Source organism: Penicillium cataractarum (genome assembly GCF_028827025.1).
Source record: "Penicillium cataractarum strain IBT 29864 chromosome Unknown utg000007l, whole genome shotgun sequence".
NCBI lineage: Eukaryota > Fungi > Ascomycota > Eurotiomycetes > Eurotiales > Aspergillaceae > Penicillium > Penicillium cataractarum.
In genome coordinates this window covers 3,696,915-3,712,068 of record NW_026622743.1, presented here as the reverse complement: position 1 = coordinate 3,712,068, position 15,154 = coordinate 3,696,915, and the positions used below count along the sequence as shown (strand labels likewise).

Sequence of the window (15,154 nt, the reverse complement as noted above, 5' to 3'; positions counted from 1 at the left end):
TCTACATGGGCTATTGAATCGCCTAACATCCCGGAGCACTATCCCATCGATTTCCGCTGGTATATGCCTGAATTGATTCGGTGCTGTGCGTTTTCCCGATTGTTTCGTTTATCCTCCTCCCCGGTCAGTACTCGGCTGATTGACCATGACAACCGCAGTTTGTGAAAATGTAGGTGTTTCCCGAGTTCCTAGTGACAAAGCCAGTTCTGCCTACTTGATGCAAAGCATTTGGATGAAAAGCGCCCTGAATGATCCCTGCCTATTCCACGCCACTCTCTTTGCAGGTTCCTCCTGTTTTGACCTTCTCCGCACCGAGAAGCAAAGCCCAATCACTCTATTTCATCAGAATGAAACCATCAGAATCATCAACCAGCGCCTATCGAACCCGACCTGGGCATTGAAGGACACCACTATCCTTGCCATAACACCGCTCGCTCTATTCTCAGTAAGCCTTGAGTCTGATTTATGATTCAACAAGTGATTGACGGTCTTTAGGCGCTGAATGCCGACCAGGCAGCTGCTAATATCCACCGGATGGGATTAGAGAGGCTGGCCGAGCTCAAGGGCGGCCTCGACAAGCTGGGTCTTGACGGACTTACGTCAACACTAATTAATAGGTTAGTCCGATAGCTCTCATACCATTAGCATTATGGACTAACTCGCAGAAGGAACACGGCGATTTATCGCATAGCATTCGACCCTGACAGCGGAAATTTGGTATCGGAACCTCCAATTGGTCTAGAGGTGCGAATCCTGAATCCCACGACCGAAAATTACTCCACGCCGCCATATATATCCAAATCATTGGTCAAAGAGCTCTTCCAAAAGATTCATGATTTTAAACTCGACTGGATTTCCAAGCAATCAGCGACCGGCCTGCACCACCTGCTTGCCAACCATAACAGGCCATATTTCAGCGTCAGTGCAACAACACCACCGGAATTGCAGGACCCGATTTACCACTGCTGCTTCCTCGCCACGCAGATTTTTGGGGAAATGGTGAATGGTAGAACGCAATTTCTTGATGCACTGGTCGCCAATCTGAAAGCATCCCTGGCCTTGACAGATGAGAAACTTTGGCTTTGTTATCTCCCTATAGAGTATTCGTGGGTATGTTTCACGGGAGCAGCCGCATCGAAGGATGCGAGGTTACGCCTCTGGTTCTACTTCAAGCAGTCATCGTCCGTCAGGCTAGTCAAGGTAGTCGAGGAGTCTTGGTACCTGGGTGAATTATGGTCACATGTTCAGTGGCTCAGAATAATCGGGCTGCACCCTGAGCCACCCACCTTCACTACACTTGAATAGACTAATATCTTTCATTAAAGATATATGGATTTTCAAAGGTCCGATACGATACTAAATAATATTTTAATATGATACCGTGCAGAATGGTGAATGGTAGTTTACCCCGGCGTCTACAATATGGGAAGGACACAGGATGTTCAAGAACTCCTCTGTACATCTCTGTTCATGGCAGATGAGAAGCGCTTCTAAATACTCCGATATTCATAACAGATTCATGGCTATAAAGGGCGAAAGGTTACTATAGCAATATAAGAGTACGTTACATCCTAGCCTTCGCTCCTAGGAGCACCAGAAGAAAGTACGGTTAGCGTCGGAGGATCTCATTCAACGGAGAGATCGATAAGATTGAATGAGGCAATCGGCCGGGGCGTTACGGCGAGCAATCAGGTTGCTCCGTGAGCTGCTCAGGGCGGCGAGGTGACTAACTCATTCTGTTCTCCGGGAGCCGAAATGAGTAAAATAGATTTAAATCAAACAACTAATAAACTTACTTAAGCTGAAATTTAAATACAACCTATAATTTCAGGACCAATCTCAGGACCAATCTTAAGACCTAGAATCGTATAGCTAATCTAAATCACCCACGTTAGTGTATATAATACTAGTAAATAATGCTATAGATAACGCTTTAGTAACGACCTTATAGCAAGTCATATAGTTAGCTATCTATGTGTGGACGTACCTAGGTAAGAGGACTTAGTCCCCTCTATCGTCCACCGTAATGCAATTCAATCTAGTCTGAAGCCTGCACAACTTTGGCCCAATCCGCAAAGCCATATGCCCCAGGTACACTCTTCCCATCAAACAGACTTGCCAACACCACACGGTCCGACTGCTCACCCTCCCACGGCTCTCTCCCATGCTGCGCAATCACATTATCATAGACCAACACATCCCCGGTCTGCCACTTATGCAACACACGAATCTCATCCGTAATCTTAGCCAAATGGTCCAGATACTTGTCTGGTATAACGCTCCCATCTCCATAAATCTGCTGCGTCACGTTCCTCCTTCCACCCGAGTTAGCCTGGTTCATCCTCCAATACGAAGCCAGTCCAGTAAACAGTGTGGGCAGATTCGTGTCAGGCTGCGTCCTAATCGCTGGAAGTTGATGCGTCAAAACAAGCCCATCATCCGTCCACTCCCATGTCGTATACTTTCCACGCCCGTACCGCGCAATCTGCGCTTCGATCTTGCTTCGCTTAGTCTCCTCCGAATCACCATCGACTATATCCTTGCCAAAGGCCTGCTTAAGCGTAGATCCGCCCTCGTATTGCTTGTCGTACTTGTATGTGACGCGGCTGAGGATACCCTTCTCGGCAAGCTCATCGATAAATTCAGGGATCTCTTGCTGTGCACGGTGGAATAGCTCCAGCGACGAAGAAATCGGAGATTCCCCGCCCTTGCTTGGGACATGATGTCCATAGAAGAAGATGTACTCCGGAGCATGTGGCACCTGCGGGGACTCGTTGTGGTTGTAGATGAGGACCTCCTTGGGTGCTTCATTCGCAGGCGCAACGTTCGGTGCGAGCAATGGTCTGTCCACGACTATGCCGATAATCTCGTGCGGCTTATATCCAAAGGCATGGGCGAATTTGCTGAAGTCCTCTGCGTTGTGGATAGGAAGACCACGGAAGAGGAGTGTGCCATGCCGAGCGAGTTTCTTAGTAAAAGTTCCATCTCGTTGTTGGAGAGACTTGATAGTCTCCACAATAGATTCAAGGCTTGGTTTCCGGGACTCCTCTGTGAGGCGGAGTGCGAGGGGAATCACAGTGTCTTTGGGGTGAGGAGGCCCCAGGACACGCTGGTTGGAGGAGGGTAGCTCGAAGGGCTCGAAAGAGACGATAGATGAGTCTGGATCACTGACTTGCAGCTTTTCAATATTCAGGGACTCTGTAGCTGTCGCCATATTTTAAATCTGATCTCGAGATAGTAATAGGTCGTTATCAATGATGTATGTTGGGTTGCAAAACACAGCGAGGATTGTCGGACCGTCCGACTTAAATACGCTGCATAATCCCAGCAAAAGAGGAGAAACCCCTCCTCATCTGCACCAAAATGACGACAATGCTATTGGGCCATATTTTTCCAAATATTAGATCACGGTACTTGTCATTTCTCGCTAACATCTACCGCGTCTAGTAATCCTATTATGCCAAGATAACCCCCGAGGCTATCGTTGGATTGTGCCATTCCGACGTGGACATACGTGCTTGCGGGGAGGATGGGCTCGACGTCGGCAATGAGCCGAGCACATGGGACGATAAAGTGATTTCTAGTCGCCTATTTAAAGCTGGAATTTAATTGGGACAGTTCCCGAAAATCCAGATTTGTTTCGTGCAACTTGCTACTTTCATTATGGCTATCTCAAAGGTGGATCCCGGTATACAAACCAGTATCTCGACAGTCCCGGAGAACAAACCAAATACTCCGCAAACTCAATCTCGACCACCCTTTTTCCGGAGCACACTCTTCCAAATTCTTATCGTTGGTCTTTGCGCCTTCTGTGCTCCGGGAATATGGAGTGCCATGAACGGGCTGGGAGTAGGCGGGTCCCAAAGCCCGCAACTAGTCAATGCCGCGAATGCCCTCCTCTACGCCTTCATGACGGTGACGTGTTTTGCGGGGCCATGGATTACCAACATCATCGGCTTTCGCTGGACTCTCGCCCTGGGATCAATTGGGTATCCGCTATACGCAGCAGGGTTGTACCTGAACAATCGCACCGGTGCAACCTGGCTCGTGTACCTGGGCTCCGTGACGTGTGGTCTCAGCGCGGGATTTTTCTGGAGTGTTGAAGGTGCTATTGCAACTGGCTACCCTGAGCAGCATAAGCGGGGTCGTTATATTGCGACGTGGTTTACTTTTCGCAATTTTGGAAATATCATCGGCGGTGCCGTCTCGCTGGGGATCAATCATAATGTCAATCATCGTGGCAAAGTTGGATATCAGACATATCTTGCTTTCATCGCCATTCAATGTCTAGGTCTGGTTTTTGGACTGTTCCTCTCCAATCCAGAGAACGTGCAAAGAGATGACAATACCAAGATTGAAGCACCTCGCGGCATCCACTGGCGAGAGGAGGCCAAAACTATGTGGCGATTGCTGAGAAGCAAGTCCATCATACTCCTCGTGCCACTATTCTGGTACTTTGGCTGGATTCAGGCTTACCCAGGTACATATCTGGCGACCTATTTCACGGTGCGATCGCGAGCACTGGGTAGTTTTATGTCTGCCGTAGTCGGTACCCTTGCGACCTGGCTCGGTGGTTCCCTTGTTGATCTCCCATGGCTGAAGATTCGCAAGCATCGCGCTGTCATCACCTACATCCTCATTGCCTTATTGAACAGCGCAACCTGGATCTGGGCAGTCATTATCCAGAACGAATACAGACATACCAACCCTGTCCTAGACTGGGGCGACCAGCGTGCGTTTGGTCGTGGTTTCGGGCTCTATCTCTTCGAGCGGATTAGTCTCGGCTTAGTCGAGAACTACATTTACTGGTGCATCAGCAATCTTTCAGACTCGCCTGGTGATCAAATTCGATATAGCTCGCTACTCAGAGGTATCGAGACAGCAGGAGTTGCTGTAGGATTTGGTGTGCAAGCTGTACCCACCGCATTGATTGCTACGGCAAGTATCAATTTTGGGCTTTGGTTTTTGGCATTGCCGTTTAGTTACTATGCTACTTTGCAGGTGGTGCGCAAGTTTGAGAATTCGGCGCAGAAGTCTGCTGGTTTGCAGAGAGAGGAAGAGGGTTTTGCGACAGTCGTAAATAATTGATGCCAATTAGTATATCTGTATCTAGGACATGGCTATAGGTACCGATAGATGGTCTCATATCACGAATTTAAGAAAGACATTCTTCATTTCTGGCCCAGGTATCAACTCGAAGGCCGTTCGCACCAATTTCTAACGGGCATATCAAAACAAAGTTCAGTGTTTCGTTAATGCAATATCTGCTAAGGAAACTCGCATGCTCCTCGGCTATGATCCTCTTCCATCCGAGTTAGACAGTGTACTTCAGATCTAGATCTCATCTGCGCAGCTAGGAGCTGTCATGTAAATCGCCATTCTCGCGTGTTATTGCACCAGTGTTAGCACAATAAACTAGCGTTCCAATACTCTGGTATCGCATCCCATGGCGCTCTGAGTCAAGTTATCTACCGACGAGGGTGATCTAAATTCACCATCCCTGCTTCAACTGCATGTCGAATATGTAGCTTTCAAGATTAGTCTAAGGGATAAACAGCTAGTCAAAATTTCCATCTCGATAAAAAACATGTCCTGTAGGTGCTGTTGGTCTTGTACTTTTCGTGTTGCAGCTTCCCAGTCTGGCGAATTCTACTCCTCAATGACGTGATGCCCAAATCTGACGCCTTGCAAGATGTACATCCATGAGGCGTTAATTTACATGCCAACAAAACACCAATCTCAACTGCCGATCCCCACTTCTTGTTTCCCCTCGCCAAAACAACCCCATGTAGGTAGGCGCGGTGGTGTGCTCTGGTGAATGGGGAGTCTTCTGCCAGGGTTATAAGAAAGGCTTGGCCATGCAGCATATCATTCTCACAGCATAGATATTCAAATTCATATGGTCAGAATGTCGAGCTCATCAAGTTCCATTCAAGGAAAGGATAATACCATCACAGATGTGTCTGCTGTGAAAGATACCTACGATGGTAGCGAGCCCCTACGTGACATCTCGGGTGATGTTATCGAAGATGGTCTTCGGAGAGGTCTGAAGGGTCGCCAATTTGTGATCATTGCCTTGGGTAGTATTATTGGACCTGGATGTTTCTATGGACTGGGTTATGGTATCTACGAAGCTGGCCCGTTGGGTTTACTTATTGGATTCTCCGTCGTTGGTATGTTCCAGAGCGTGAATATGTCGACTACAGCTGACTGGACCACAGGAGCCTCTATGTGGATATTGATGCAGAGCGTTGGTGAAGTTGCTACTCTTTTCCCCGTTCATGGTGGGTTTGTTGAGGTGAGGCTTCAAACTTGGCTCTTGTTATCAGCTTTTGACGCTAATTGGCTTTTTCCCTGTAGCATTGTGACCGATTCGTGGATCCGGCACTCAGTTTCGCCGTATCATGGTTATACTACTTCATGTGGAGCGTCTTCCTGGCCTCGGGTAAGTAAATAAGTATCACCATGAAATTATATTAAAGCCTAATAAAGCATCAGATTGGAACAATGCAACTGTCTTTCTCAAATTCTGGATTCCCGAGTCGGCCGTGCCTGTCTGGGCTTGGTATATCCTCATCTTCGTCTTCTTCTCCATACTAACAACCCTGGGGGTTAATTTTTACGGAGAAATAGAGTACTACTTTGGCATGTTCAAATTCCTATCACTAATCGTGCTCTTCTTTATCTCCATCCTCGCCAATGTCGGTGCATTTGGTAATGGATATGTGGGATTCCGATACTGGAAAGCACCTTACGGTATGCCTTCTGTGGACTCGTGTTTACTCCAAAAAAGAACAAACCTAATCATAATTTTAGGTCCTATCCAAAATGGAGTCAATGGCTTTGGACAAGTCTTCGTTATGGCAGCTGCCTACTATGTTGGAACTGAGATCGTGTCTGTCGCAGCAGGCGAATCTAAAAACCCCCAGCGCGACGTTCCCAGAGTAAGTCCAGACAGCGAGAAATAGATACCCAGGCACAGAAAATATTGACAAAGCTCCCAGGCTACAAACTCTATTCTCTATCGCATCCTTGTCGTGTTCGTCGGAATGTCTTTCTTCCAAGGCTTGATCTGCCCATCTACATCCGACGACTTGGTCCACCCAGGATCCAAAACGGCCTCTTCCCCATTCACCATTGGCTTCACACTTGCCGGATGGAAGTCATCCGCTCATTTCGTGAACGCTATTATTCTCATTGCATTCGTGTCGGCAGCTAACGGAGTAGTGTACATCCAATCAAGAACACTATACTCGCTAGCCTTGAAACGCAAAGCGCCTTCGTTTTTCGCGATAACAACTGCCAGAGGAGGTATGTTTCACCCAATTCTTTCCTCTATCAGAGATGGAATCTAACAACCCCTCCCAGTTCCATACGTTGCGATCCTTTTCTCAAATATGTGGGGCTTCCTCGGCCTAATGTCCCTACAAACAACGGCGGGCAGTCTCTTCTCCTACTTTACCTCCTTCGGGGGTACAGCTGCTTACATCGCCTGGGCTGTGATTACATTTGTGCAGCTCAGAGTGCGTGCTGCTGCTAAGAGGAAAGATATCGACGTGAAAAGTTTCCCGTTTACTGCACCTGGCCATATCTCGATCTACTGGGGCAACTTCTTCTTCAATATCTTCCTATTGTTGATTCAGGGATTTACGGTCTTTGAGACTCCGTTTAACTACCAGTCGTTTATTGCATCGTATATCAGTATTCCGGTGTTCTTTTTGATGTTTGTTGGGTATAAGTGGTGGTTCAAGACTAAGTGGTAAGTCATCAACTCTCTTCCTGCAGGTTGCATCCACCAGTCAAGTTTTAGGTTGGCCGAGAACTTACATTTGGACTTTTGTTTACAGGGTACCCCTTGACAGCATTGACTTCTCAGGAAGACTTCAACGGTCGACGGAAGAGCAGGAAAACGTACAGAAACGACCGTGGACTTGCAAGATTCTCGATGTGCTGAAGGACTAGTTGATCTAGCGGAACCGTATACCATTCAGATGTTCAACCCAGCTGCACAACGCAGCTATACTGAAATAAATCTATGTTATTGAGTTCAAATAGTTATCCTTATCGATAGCAATCCCATCTCACATTTCAAGGGGCCGGCACTTTTGTAGGTAGCAGCCGCTACATTCCTCAGCGGCGATCCCATACCACTTATCACCCAGGTATCAACTCTTGTTTACACGACCAAAGTATGCCCGCAAATATTCAATCAAGAAGATTATTTATGTCAGGAGAATCCTCCCCTCTCATTCAACAACGATCTACTCTTCCTACCTCCCCTCTTACCCTAACAACTCCACAACTTAATCAAACCCCCACAAAATGAAGCTCTCCATCTTCCTCCCCCTGGCAGCCTTCCTGACCATGACGGCCGCTGAGGTCGCACACATTAACGATGACTGGAGCCCATGCTTGGTACCGCTCTCCATCGATTGACTTGATTCCACAAGGACCTTATATACTAACCACCAATGCAGAACCGGTGTCTGTCCGAGGGATCCGCCGTCGCGGGGTGTATCTCGCAGTACGACACAGCCTGCACCTGCACAAGCCCTGCGTTCAGGGATGCGGTGCAAATGTGCTTGGAGCTTGCTTGTACGGCAGATGATGCAGCAAGTATGATCTACCCCTTCCTATACGCGCATACGAGGATTACCTGCTAATCATTTTATTGTTGATAGTGGCGCTAGAGCTTCATGAAGAGCGCTGTGGGACGCCGCCCAGCTAGAGCGGTGTTTGGGCTCTTGGTTTAGCATGTAAAATGTTTTCTAGGGTATTGGATATAATATTTATTTTTTAATATGGCTTCTCGGAAGTGTGAATGTCCTTGTAGAGTGAGTAAAGGGATCATCGACGTGATACAGTAGTTAGCTATGTATTGAGCTCCATCGTCAAGTGGAGATCGGAGTCTCGACCAAGGGAGTTCCTCGACAGATCGTCCAGAATCTAGTAGCTAGATGGGGCAGAAGTCTTGCCATAGGGCAAACTAGGGTCGCCTTGGAGAAAGCTAATCGGAGCTTAAGTGGAGGTACTGCGTGCTGTCGGATCCTACACGGAGGCTTATAAGATTACAATGACACTCTCTCCATTACAAAATACAAAGGCCAAGTTTAAACCCATGGAATAAACTCCATTCGCACGAGAAAGATATCAAGCTAGGTAGGTCGGGGAAAAAGGAACATTGAAACAGGGCAGGAAAGAGGAAGGTTTTAAGAGTAACATCCGAACTTCAAATTTTTTCGTTCTTGAATTCATATTCTGGATCAAACCCAAACAACCTCCATCTAAGCCTGAGACAGGTTCTCGTAGGCGTCGGGGAAGCGGCGCATGTTCTCCTCGATCAGACCGTGGCCACGGAGGAACTGGACGTAGGCACCATCCTGCTTGAGCTTGCCCTCCTGGCGGAGCTGAACGTACTCCTCGCGGCGGACGGGGGTGAAGCCCCAGTTCTTGGAGACGATGATCTTTTGGCGGCCGGGGAACTTGTACATGGCACGGCGGAGAGCCTCGATGGCGGTGGCGCGGTGGGCGTCACGGGTGCGGACGGACAGAATGATCTGGCCGATGTTCACACGGGCAACGGTACCCTGGGGCTTACCGAAGGCACCACGCATACCGGTCTGCAGACGATCGGCACCGGCGCAGGAAAGCATCTTGTTGATACGGATGACGTGGAAGGGGTGGACACGCACACGCATGTGGAAACCTTCCTTACCGGCGATCTTCACAAGGTACCTAAAGGGGAGAGGGTTAGAATCTGGAAATGGTGGAAAAATTCGATGTTCTCGGTGGTTGCAATCGAGGAGTCGATCGAGTGGAGGGAGGAAACGTACTTGTTGGCGCAAATACGGGCGGCCTCGAGGGCCTCGGACGACAGCTGCTCATACTCGTTGGAGACCATGTGCACACAGGTGGGGAAGTCGTCAACGTTGGCCTTCTTACGGCCCAGATCGAAGATGCGGATCTTGGGGTCGGGAACACCACGGTTGAAGCGCGACTTGGGGTACGGCTAGAGAGGAGAAAGGATGTCAGTGAGACAGAATCTTTGCCAAGCCCATGAATTTCATCATTCTCCATTCTGCTCAAAGAAAGCTTGAAAAATCTCCAGATCTTCTCCTGTCCAGTTCCCAGCAGCGGTTGTTTCCTCGCATTTTGGCACCTCCCCAGCGCTCTCGTTGACGATCGCGAGGGGTTGTGCCTCATGCGCCCGTCCTCCCCCACAACCGAGCCTCCCGCACACAGAAAAAATCATCGGATAACTCGAAGGGCAACGCACCTTGTTCTTGCAGTAGCGGTAGCAGCGGGCGGGACGGCGAGCCATTGTGAGTGCTGGAAATTGGCGATATGCACTTCCTGCGAACTGGGTTGTTGGATGTCGTTGGGTGTCGAGGGATCGAAAGGGAAAAAGAAGGGAAAACGGGCGGGTCACGGGATTGTTTGATTTCCAAGCAGGAGAGTGGCGAAGCCCTAAGCCCTAGTGTGCGGGCCAATCAGAGTGGACGGCAAGGACCCACTTGTCGTGCTCATAGCCGGTTCTGGTTACTCTACGGAGTACAATCGCGAGTCAGAGTGACTCTTCGAAGATGATCAGTACGTATGATAGGACGAGAGGATTCGTACTTGATACGATAATATGTGAGAGATATGATCATCGGAGCCTTTCGTCACTTCTAGTGCTTACGATATGGCTCTACGCTCGGCTTATAAATCTTCCCGATCTCTACATCCCTATATCTCCGTCGGTCTCCTACGTCTCCTCCTTATTAATCACGTCAAGGATAACAGAGTACCAAAGTACTCGTCCACTGGTTCGGTAAATGCCCGTTGGTTGGCTTGTTCTTGGAGCTCTCATATAGTTCATAACTATTCGTAGATGCGCCCCAGATCCTCCGCAAGGCATTCACCACACGCCATTCCAACAACGTTCGCAGGCATTCGCCTCCCCCAATCCGTACTCCCACAGACTACCCATTTACTGGGTGCCAGTGAGGATATCGGAGTCACCGGCATCGAGGATGGCCATGGTGGCGCAACGGAACAGCTTACCGCAGGCGGTACCAAGCTCGATCTATAAGTGAATGTTAGCATAATTGATCCGGTCGGAGGCGCAATGTTATGCGCAATTGTCGCCTTGGTGTCTTTGTGGGTGTCGACTCACATTGTTGCCGGAGAAGTGGTGGACAGGAGTCTTGGCCAGCATGGCGTAGTACTCCAGCTCGGACTTGCGGAGAGGGGGAGTGTTGGCAGCGATGATGACCAGCTTGGCCTTACCGGAGCGCAGAGTCTTCATGGTAGACTTGGCACCCAGAGTGACCTTACCGGACTTCATCACCAGGGCGAGCCTGGAGTTGATCTAGAATTGCAATGTTAGCAATCTGATTGCATTGAACCTTTAAAGATTGCGATCGAGTCGATCAATCATGTCGATGGGGTTGACTCACGTTGTCGGAACCCTTCTTGGACTTCTTGTTGGGGGCCATCTTTACGCTTTGAAGTACAAGCCTTCAAATTGATATAGAAATGTGGGATAGAGAGGTGCGCTCCGGCCGGCGTGGATAGTAGAAAGAAAGAGAGCCGTGCGATTGAAGCCAAACTGCAGAAATGTGCGGGCTACTTCGGAGATACGGGTTGTTCCGCTCCGTGGGTTGACCGCCTGCAGATTACCTCATTACCTCACAGGCCACGTGACCATTATCTTTGGTGGGGCCAGTTCTGAAACCGACAATTAGTGCCTCAGGCGGCGATGATCCCGTAATTTACTGGGGCCAATTTACTTTGAAATTCGCCTCGACAACATCGATATGGTAATCCATATTGGCAAATATGATGCACATGTCTCCTTTCTATGATTGTTTTCAAAATAGACCATGAAAATCCATTCAACAAGCTTTATGGTGGCCTATCAGCATATCTATTAATATCAATACATGTGTAAATGCATAACATCAAGTGTTGTCCGGGTTTCCTATGAAACGCAACTTACCATATTTGGCAGGCTTGCAGGGTCCCGGCCGTTCGCAGTTTGTTGTCCTCGAAAGCAAGAGACGATCCTCATTATTCTTCTGTTCTTCTCTCTTCTCTTCTGAAACCCTTTGTCCATTTCCCGGCATTACATCTTTAACTTTCTTCACCTTCGTATCTTCACCTTTTCAGCCTCGTATCCCGCCCCCGGCCCCAAAAACCACCGTGTCTACTCTGGTATTTTTAGTACAGAAGGTGCTACTCCATACTACTCCGGACAGAGTAAGGAGATCCCGCATTCCGCAGCAAAATAAAAAAAAAGAGTTCGTCTCCAGACAATCGTCCCATGTCTCCCCCATTCATCCCTTTTTTCTGAGTCCTCGCCCTTCCCCCCTCATTCCAGACTATACTCTGTGAATCCCGCACTAGCTTCGAATGTTTCTACGGCTTCGATCCGCCATGTGGCTCGCAATCAATCTCTGACAGCACCAACATTCCCGCCAATCTCTCTTGCCCGTCGCATCATCGCATCAACCTAAACCCAAGTTACCGTTAGGGCGGCCCACTCGCCCTTTTTTTTGACCGCTTCCCCCAATTGATCCACGACCACCAACACCTTCCCACCCTCTTCCCTCCACATCCCCCCCGGCCAGTCTATTTTCGGACTCGAAAGGCAGATTCACCCAAGATTGGAACCCGCCCCATTTGCCTTTTCTATACAATCAACGGTGCCACGGGCCCCGGGACCCTGCACGATGTCAGCAACGCCTCGCAAGCCTGGAACCCCCGGCAGCAAATCATCGACCGCAGATCCGCCCTCAACCAACGGGTCCACCACACGAGGACATGCACGCTCGCCCAGCGCTGCTACCAACGGCCTCAACCGCTCTCCTTCCCTTCGAGGTTCAACGCCTGTCTCTGCGCGCGCCGCTGCACGAAAACCCGGCCGATCAAACCTGAGCATGTCCAACGTCCCGCGCATTAACAACGACCCCTCCGACGAGGAGGCGCGGGCCCAAAATGCCGCTCTCATTGAGGAGCTGCGGGCGCAGCTCCAGAAGGCCGAGACGGCTTCTGAGCAATATCAGAAGCAACTGGGTGTTTTGCAAATGCGCCTCGACGAGGCCGTTAGTGAGCAAGGAAAGCTGGAGGACCAAGCCCATGAGAAGGATACTCGACTGGAGGCGTTGAATAGCGAGATTCGGGATCAGGCCCGCCAGATTCGGGATCTTGAACAGAACCATGAGTTGGAGCGGAATGCGATGCTGCAGGAGAAGGAGCAGCAGACAAGTCGGGAGGAAGAGTTGCAGGCCACTATCCAGCGGTTAAAGGACTCGGTGGCGCAGAAGAGCATGCCCGTAAACGCAGAGGGTGAGCGTCAGATTTCCAGATCCTGTAAGAAACCTCACTTGTGAATTTCTTCCAGCTATTATGAAGTTGCTAACGTTTCTTGAATAGCGAGCTTCCGTAACAGATCTTCGCCCGATGTCGATGGCCAGTTCGCCCCTTCGTCGCATCTCGAGCGCAGCCCCTCCCGCAACAACTCCAACCTTCTTCTCCAGAAAGATAAGCTTATCGAGTCTTTGCGACTCGAACTGGCTGAACACCAGATCAAGTTGGTGGAGATGGAGAATGCAGGTGGAGGTCGGCAACGTGAGCTCGAGAAGGATCTTTTGGAGGCTCGGATGGCGAACGCTCGTCTCATGGAAGATAACGAGAGCTATCAACTCTTGCTTAGCGAGAAGACTCTCACGGGAGACTTCCATAAGGGTGACTTTATGCAGCATGCTCATCCCGATAAGCAGTCTAGCAGTGGATTAGGCTCTCTCGCAGACGAACTCGAGTCTGTCGATGAAGCGCCAGAGACCGAAGCCAGTGGCAAGTTGGACGCCGAGGTCAAGGCTCTCAGAGATCAGAACAAGGCTCTGACACTCTACATCGAGCGGATTATTAGCCGCGTGTTGCAGCATGACGGTTTCGAGCACGTTCTTGACCGGAATGAGGATGAAGGTGGTTCCAAGGCTACCAAGCTCGGAGAGAAGGAGTTGCCCCCTACGCCTCCAGAGAAAGATGATGCATCCAGCCAGTCCTTCGTACAGCGGGCGAAATCTGTTATTGCAGGACCTCCTCGCTCCCAGCCTCGATCCCGCCCAACCAGCATGATGCCCCCTCCCTCATTACCACACACCAGTGCCAACGAGAACCCGGATACGGCACCTAGCATCCCAATCCGAACTCAGTCAGTGCGAGCTAGCCACCGTCGTACTCGCTCAGAGCAAGTCGATCCTAATGCTGCCTCTGTTGTCGGGCACATGTACCGCGGCCGGAACTCTGGTGGACCGATGAGCCCGACTGGCATGGGTCCCGGGTCGCGACAAAGCATGTTCTCCGGCGCTGCCAGCTATATTTCCAGCCGCGCGCCATCAATGTCAAGTCAACCGGATCGTGGTGGACGCAGCAGCTCGCCTAGTGTGATCAGCGACATCCACGGCGACACCAACTCAACGGGAGCCACTTCGAGCCCTCCTCGCTCTAGCAGCGGCATGAACAACTACACAGGCGCAGTGATGACGCAGAATAAACTGCGGCCCCTGCGTTTGGTCAGCGACGCTGCCAAGCAGGAAGAGGAAGAGGCCGCTCGCAAGAAAGCCAACCGCGCGAGCTGGATTCCGGGTTGGTTCAAGGGTCCCACTAACCCGGACGAGCAGCCACAGTCGCAGCCGCAGCCTTAGACTCTTTAATCACGAATGTTCTATCCATTGAACGCTGATCAAAGATCTGCTCTACGTGGCTCTGTCGCAGACTGGATGACTTGATGTGATCTCGAAACTGTCTTTACCATGTTTTACCATACCCCTGTTCTTTGTGATGCACATAATGTCTCATGTCTTGAAATGTAAAGCTCGACCTCGAGGAGGATGTCGAGTTGATCTGCAGAATTTGAATTCGAAATGTCCCCTTTCTTCTTATTTCAATTTGCCCCCGTGGTTACGTAAGGCATTTATTATTATTTTCTTCGATTATCTTGCTTCCCTGGTGGATTTTCATGTATTTTGCTATCTTTCTTTTCGTGTACCTGTGGTTGGCATGTCGTGACCATCTGGCTACTTTGGTTTTATGTTTCCGATATTGATATGTAGATAGTATACCCCCGCCGTTTCATGTCTGCTGCAAACGTTGACCTCTTATATGA

The 15,154-nt window shown here is 49.7% G+C and overlaps 8 protein-coding genes across 8 annotated transcripts; 5 read left to right on the top strand and 3 right to left on the bottom strand.

The window, feature by feature from the left end:
• Positions 1–145: 145 nt before the first annotated feature.
• Positions 146–1,305, top strand: N7496_008879 (uncharacterized protein; the record flags this gene model as incomplete). The annotated part of the gene is made up of 3 exons (XM_056701798.1): positions 146–445; positions 496–617; positions 669–1,305. 3 exons carry the CDS (start codon positions 146–148, stop codon positions 1,303–1,305), a joined length of 1,059 nt encoding a protein of 352 aa, XP_056553861.1.
• A 733-nt stretch (positions 1,306–2,038) lies between these two features.
• On the bottom strand, positions 2,039–3,214 carry N7496_008878 (uncharacterized protein; the record flags this gene model as incomplete). The annotated part of the gene is made up of 1 exon (XM_056701797.1): positions 2,039–3,214. The coding sequence occupies one exon, from the start codon at positions 3,212–3,214 to the stop codon at positions 2,039–2,041; it is 1,176 nt and encodes a 391-aa protein (XP_056553860.1).
• Positions 3,215–3,663: 449 nt separating this feature from the next.
• Positions 3,664–5,088, top strand: N7496_008877 (uncharacterized protein; the record flags this gene model as incomplete). The annotated part of the gene is made up of 1 exon (XM_056701796.1): positions 3,664–5,088. One exon carries the CDS (start codon positions 3,664–3,666, stop codon positions 5,086–5,088), a length of 1,425 nt encoding a protein of 474 aa, XP_056553859.1.
• An 820-nt stretch (positions 5,089–5,908) lies between these two features.
• Positions 5,909–7,962, top strand: N7496_008876 (uncharacterized protein; the record flags this gene model as incomplete). The annotated part of the gene is made up of 8 exons (XM_056701795.1): positions 5,909–6,173; positions 6,222–6,298; positions 6,361–6,445; positions 6,499–6,756; positions 6,817–6,944; positions 7,005–7,311; positions 7,369–7,759; positions 7,848–7,962. The coding sequence occupies 8 exons, from the start codon at positions 5,909–5,911 to the stop codon at positions 7,960–7,962; spliced, it is 1,626 nt and encodes a 541-aa protein (XP_056553858.1).
• Positions 7,963–8,322: 360 nt separating this feature from the next.
• Positions 8,323–8,728, top strand: N7496_008875 (CFEM domain-containing protein; the record flags this gene model as incomplete). The annotated part of the gene is made up of 3 exons (XM_056701794.1): positions 8,323–8,415; positions 8,478–8,616; positions 8,682–8,728. The coding sequence occupies 3 exons, from the start codon at positions 8,323–8,325 to the stop codon at positions 8,726–8,728; spliced, it is 279 nt and encodes a 92-aa protein (XP_056553857.1).
• A 455-nt stretch (positions 8,729–9,183) lies between these two features.
• Positions 9,184–10,474, bottom strand: N7496_008874 (60S ribosomal uL16 domain-containing protein; the record flags this gene model as incomplete). Its single annotated transcript, XM_056701793.1, has 3 exons — positions 9,184–9,735; positions 9,834–10,009; positions 10,277–10,474. Coding segments are annotated over 3 exons (825 nt in total), but the record flags the coding sequence as incomplete, so codon positions are not given.
• A 498-nt stretch (positions 10,475–10,972) lies between these two features.
• Positions 10,973–11,480, bottom strand: N7496_008873 (60S ribosomal protein eL30; the record flags this gene model as incomplete). The annotated part of the gene is made up of 3 exons (XM_056701792.1): positions 10,973–11,068; positions 11,159–11,353; positions 11,442–11,480. 3 exons carry the CDS (start codon positions 11,478–11,480, stop codon positions 10,973–10,975), a joined length of 330 nt encoding a protein of 109 aa, XP_056553855.1.
• Positions 11,481–12,716: 1,236 nt separating this feature from the next.
• N7496_008872 (uncharacterized protein) lies at positions 12,717–14,693 on the top strand (the record flags this gene model as incomplete). Its single annotated transcript, XM_056701791.1, has 2 exons — positions 12,717–13,356; positions 13,420–14,693. The coding sequence occupies 2 exons, from the start codon at positions 12,717–12,719 to the stop codon at positions 14,691–14,693; spliced, it is 1,914 nt and encodes a 637-aa protein (XP_056553854.1).
• Positions 14,694–15,154: the final 461 nt, after the last annotated feature.